Consider the following 4,234-nt stretch of genomic DNA (forward strand, 5'->3'; position numbering starts at 1 on the left):
TTTCTGGCTGCACTGTTTGAAGGGGGCGGGGCGGGGGGCATTCTAGGGCCCAGCGGCCCACCATGGTGGCCATTAGGCACTTTGAAATGCAGTCACTCCGAAACTGGTGTCCTGTAAGTGTAAAATGCACACCGCGTTTCAAAGACAGAAAGAATGTTACAACATCTCAATCGTTTTTATTTTGACATGATGAAATTATAATATTTGGGGTCTATGGAATTGAATAAAACACTACAAAAACTAAGTTCACCTGTTTCTGTTCGTTTTTTTAATTTGATTACTTGAAAACTTTTAAATTACATATGTGGCTCGCATTTTATTTCTATCAGACGGAGTTGGTGTGGGGAAGGAGGAAGGCAGGGGAAAAGACAAGAAAAGGGAGGAGGAGGGGCCCGCCTTGGGATACAGGAGGAAGGTCTTTTATTTTTTTTTTCTCTTAGCAGCGGGGGATCTTATTTTGTGACCTCTGTAAGAATCCTTGTCAACTTACCTTCTGCTCCTTGTGGCGTCCTATAAAACGAACTGCTTGCGCCGGGACGGAGAAAGTATTGTAAGACAAAGATAGTAGAAGGACTTATTATTTTTCCCCCTTGTGCCTCAAGAGCTTTGGAGAACAAGGAGTCATTTGTTTATCCTGAGACATGCGCCTTGCCAAGTGCTTTTCTGTCCCAATTCCCTCTCTCCAAGAGATCTGTCTGAGTCTTCTGGTGATTGGCAGGCAGCGATTCAAGACAGAACAAAGGCAGGGAGATGGCCTGTAGAAATTTAACCAGCCAACTCTTAGACATAGAAAAGTTATAGGAGAAAGGAAAGAAAATGCACGAATGCTCGAAAATAGGGGAGTTGCCAGAGGGAAAACACTGAACTTGACCAAGAGAATTGCTGAAGCCCATGTAAAGAGTAGAGGACCACTACTGTCGCAAAGAGGAATGGGAAAAGGGATGCTTGAGAGTGGTCATGGTTGTAAGTAACCAGAGCTTGAATTTGTTTCACCGCTGCATTACTACAGTTCTGTGGCCCGTGTTTGGATGAAAAAGTATATACATATAGAAATAAACATGCCTGCCTCCCAGGCTCAGTCTGGGGGCATGAACCCCAGCTAGGCTATGAGTTCCTGGTGCCAAAGGAACAGACTATGCCACCAGGGGTCCAGATATTCTTAAGAGAGGTGTGACCCCACATCCTTCCCTCACCCCTACTCCAGGACACCAGTGGAGAAAGACTCCAACAATGCCACTGAGGTTTTCCATTATGGCTCCTGTAGGGGTGCATACACTCAGCCTCAAGCGATGAAGCAGGGGCCAGCTGAGCATGGTAGTTCAGGCAGCTGGACCCCACGTGGTTGACTATGCTGTTACAGCAGCTTAAAAAACACCCCAAGTATGTGTGCATGCACGCCCAAAATCCCAAAAGTAGAATGGAGGAGAAGAGATTGCAGCATGTCTATCCCTCCAGGGGGTGATTTCTCACTTTCTTTCTCTCTCTCATCTTATACCAGATAACCGAAAATTTAAAATTAAAAAAAGAAGTGAAGCATCATCAGCTACTACAAGAGGCAGGCCTCCTGGTACCACCAGTATGTGATTGTCACCATCCCCAGCCACTTCTGCATACCAGAGTAGATGAGGAGACAGAGCTGTCTGTGTGCACCATCCACGTGAATGACCAAACCATGCACTCACCATGGGCTACTCCAGCTGATGGGGGCGACAAGACCACCTTCCTGAAGCCTAGTGGGCCATCGCAGCATATTCTGTGTGCTACAGAGTCTCTGGGAGTTCATCCATCAACCCATTCAAACTGTATTTATCTTCTGCCTTCTCCCCAGCAGGACACAGAGGCCTTGTGCAAATTATCCACTGGGCGGGTGTGGCTTTCTCCTATGCTGAGGCCTACACAGTCTCTTTCACCCTCATGCTCCAATTTGATGACCTCTTCCTGAGACCAGCAGTAGCAGGCACTAGCAGATACTGCCTACCCACCTCTCGCCAGCCCTGTATACTTTCTTATGTTATATGCAAAGAGAATCAGGGTTATTTCTTCCCGTCCAATCTATTAGGTCTTTGGAAAAGTCATGACATAGAAAAGCACGCCATGACTTTCCCAATACATGCCTTTTATTTTTTGACACCAACTAGGATTTCTAATATGATGTCAAGTGAAAGCGAACTTCCTTGCTTTCTTCCCCACAGTCTTTGGGGAATAATATTCAGTCAATCATCATTAATATCAGCTGTTGGCTTTTTGTATTACTAGCTGCCAATTATTTTAGTTTATTTTTTTTTATTACCAAAGAGTGTTTGTGCTCACCAGAGGAAGGCAGAAAAGCAGAGAGGGGGAGAAAGAAAGCACCCTCTGTTGGGGTGTGGTCACACTGCAATCATGTGTCCTCCATATTTCCATCCTGGTGAAATTTGGGGCACAGATATGTACACAGCTGGAGTGTATTTCAAGCCACTGGGGTCAAGATTCAAGCCAAGGTCAGCTATTTGGGATCGGCTCCCTTAACCACTAGGCTACAGGGCTGGCCCTAGAGCTGTCCTTTATGAGGTTCATGAAGTTTCCTTTTCCTCCTAGATGACTGAGAGTTTCTGCCATGACTGGATATTGAATTTCATCCATTTTTTTTGCATCAATTAATATGTCAGGTGTTTTTTCTTATGATGGATTACCTTGAGTTTCAAGTATCGAAGCAACCCTGTATTTCCAGAGTAATCCCCACTTGGTTGGTTGTTTTCTAGAAAAGCAACAACAAAAATAAATGGGGCTATATTGTGAAGTGTAGGGCAAATTTTGCAAGGCTTTAAAAAGGTACAATTCAGGGCTAACATGGTGATTAGGGCGCTGGACTCCCACATGGCCGACCATGGTTTGAGTCCAGGACCTGGCAGTTTACTTTCTCATTTTCCCTCTCTCACTTTCTCTGGTGAGTGCATGTGTCCTGTAACAATAAAAAATATTTTAAAAATTAAAAAAAAAAACCAACTAGGAACAATAATGATAAATAGAGTATTTAAAACTATATACAATTCGAAGAAATTAACTTGTTGATATAGGCTATGCTCCAAATTCCAGTAGGCATGGATTCTCCCTCCTATGACATTAGCGGCACTCTGGTGAAAAAATGGAGAGCACTTAATTCACTTCATTTGCTTACTTGTCTCTTTTGCTCCCCTGGAAGTAAGCTTCCTGAGCACATGGTCCATCTCTTCCTTGATTTCATATCACTAGTGCTCACCCAAGAATTTTGCAAAAGGACAAAGATTCAGAGCAAATGAAAAGATGAATGAATACCATGTAACCTGCACTGTCCTAGACATTTTCGTTTATGTTACCTCACTTAGAATTTGAAAGAGGACACAATCAAAAGAAAAAAGAGTAGGCCAGTCCCATAGTCCAGAGACTGGGGGGAGCTGGGTCCCACATGGCCAACCATGGTTCAAATCCTGATCCTGGAAACTTGAAAAAACACGCTGAATGTGTGTGTGTGTGTGTGTGTGTGTGTGTGTGTGCATACCCAAGGTACTCACAGGTGAGAGAATTGGGGAAAAAGGGATTGTGGCATGATCCTATCCCACTAGGGGTGCATTCTCCCCCCCCCCCCCCTTTTTCTTTGTCTGAGTCTCTGGCAAGCACACATACCTTCTGGCAGATTAAAAAAAAAAGTAGTGAGTGTAGATATCCGCCGGGCCCGTGTGCGTGCGTGCCCAAGATCCCGAGAGGAGAATGGGGGAGAAGGGATTGCGGCGTGGCCATCCCCCCTGGGGGGTGATTTCTCGCTTTCTGTCTCTCTGTCTCTCTCTGTCTGTCTGGTGAGCGCACGCGCCCTACAGTGAAAATCTCTCCAAAAAAAAAAAAAATAGTGAGTGTAGATATCAAGGATAGAATCCATCCCTCTTTTTAAAAAGTGTATTCTTTCTCACCATGAGAGACAACAACACAAAGACAGAGGAGAGCACCCCAAACAGGGTTCCCTTGCCACAACCAACCCCCAGCTCCAGCCAACCTGCATCACAGGAACACATACACACATATGACCTTGCCATATGGGTCAAGCTTCACTACTGCTCTGTCACCACCCAGGATCCCTGCCCCTTGTTTTTATGCAGCAGTATAGTTTGCGAAGTTCCTTCCCATTCATTATTTCACATGACCCTCTCAATGACCATGTCAGGTAGGCAGGTTGCTATTGACTGCTCCATTTTTTTTTTTTTTTTGGGGGGGGTTTTCACAC

The 4,234-nt window shown here is 44.9% G+C and overlaps 1 protein-coding gene across 1 annotated transcript in view; it reads right to left on the reverse strand.

The window, feature by feature from the left end:
- Nucleotides 1-4,234, reverse strand: part of LOC102487355 (transmembrane 9 superfamily member 2) — a 95,283-nt gene that overhangs the window by 73,531 nt on the left and 17,518 nt on the right. Inside the window, exon 2 of the mRNA XM_027776670.1 lies at nucleotides 2,673-2,737. Within this exon, the coding sequence (XP_027632471.1) occupies nucleotides 2,673-2,737 (65 nt within the window). The remainder of the gene's footprint in view (nucleotides 1-2,672; nucleotides 2,738-4,234) is intronic.

The sequence above is a fragment of the Tupaia chinensis genome, unplaced genomic scaffold (assembly GCF_000334495.1).
Source record: "Tupaia chinensis unplaced genomic scaffold, TupChi_1.0 Scaffold000706_1, whole genome shotgun sequence".
NCBI classification, from domain to species: Eukaryota; Metazoa; Chordata; class Mammalia; order Scandentia; family Tupaiidae; genus Tupaia; species Tupaia belangeri.